Source organism: Gekko japonicus, unplaced genomic scaffold (assembly GCF_001447785.1).
Source record: "Gekko japonicus isolate JY-2015 unplaced genomic scaffold, Gekko_japonicus_V1.1 scaffold21, whole genome shotgun sequence".
NCBI lineage: Eukaryota > Metazoa > Chordata > Lepidosauria > Squamata > Gekkonidae > Gekko > Gekko japonicus.
The window spans coordinates 805159-805876 of record NW_015173122.1 but is presented as its reverse complement, the minus strand read 5'-3'; the positions used below and the strand labels follow the sequence as shown (position 1 = coordinate 805876).

Sequence of the window (718 nt, the reverse complement as noted above, 5' to 3'; positions counted from 1 at the left end):
CGCCCCGGCCAGCCGGTACACCTTCTCCAGGGCCAGCTGGCGAGGAGCGCTCGGCGGCTTTGTCCCCGGCTCTTCCATGGCCCGGCCGCTGCGTCAGCCCAGCTCAGGCGGCTCCGCCCCGGCTGGCTCCGAATCAGAGGCTCGGCGAAGAGGAGAGGCCGGAGCTTTGGGGAGCGGGAAACGGTGGCAAAGGGCGACTTTCACTTCTCTTCTTTCCTCTCCGAACTGACTTTCGCCCGCCCCCCCATAATACTATGTGTTCCTGCCAGCGTTGCCAACTCCAGCCTGGAAAATTCCTGGAGATCTGGGGGGTGTTGCCCGTAGAGGAGGTGATTTGGGGAGGGATTTCACCTAGAATACTATAGATTTTGCCCACTAAACTGCTATTTTCTCCAGGGAAACTGCTCTCTTTTGCCCAGAGATCAGTTGCAATTCCAGGAGATCTCCAGGCCTCACCTGGAGGTTAAGGCAAAAAGAGACTCACGGAAGTGAAAATAGTAAAGCAAAGCAAAACCCAGTGATTACATTTAGCGAGAAGTATATTGAGACGTAACAATATCTCATTAAGTTTAATGTCCCTTACATAACAGGAGCAGTAACATCATTCCATAGATACCAAGAGCAATATTCAGAAGGCTTCAATAGCACAACAGCACTTGTGCAATGTGTCCGATAAAGTGTTTAGCAAAATGCATCTCGTCCGTCTTCATGACATGTT

At 51.8% G+C, this 718-nt stretch overlaps 1 protein-coding gene across 1 annotated transcript in view; it reads right to left on the bottom strand.

Moving 5' to 3' along the window:
• The window catches only part of RILP (Rab interacting lysosomal protein), a 17054-nt gene extending 16976 nt beyond the window's left edge, over positions 1 to 78 (bottom strand). The window contains exon 1 of the mRNA XM_015421846.1: positions 4 to 78. Within this exon, the coding sequence (XP_015277332.1) occupies positions 4 to 78 (75 nt within the window). The remainder of the gene's footprint in view (positions 1 to 3) is intronic.
• Between the last annotated feature and the right edge of the window lie 640 nt (positions 79 to 718).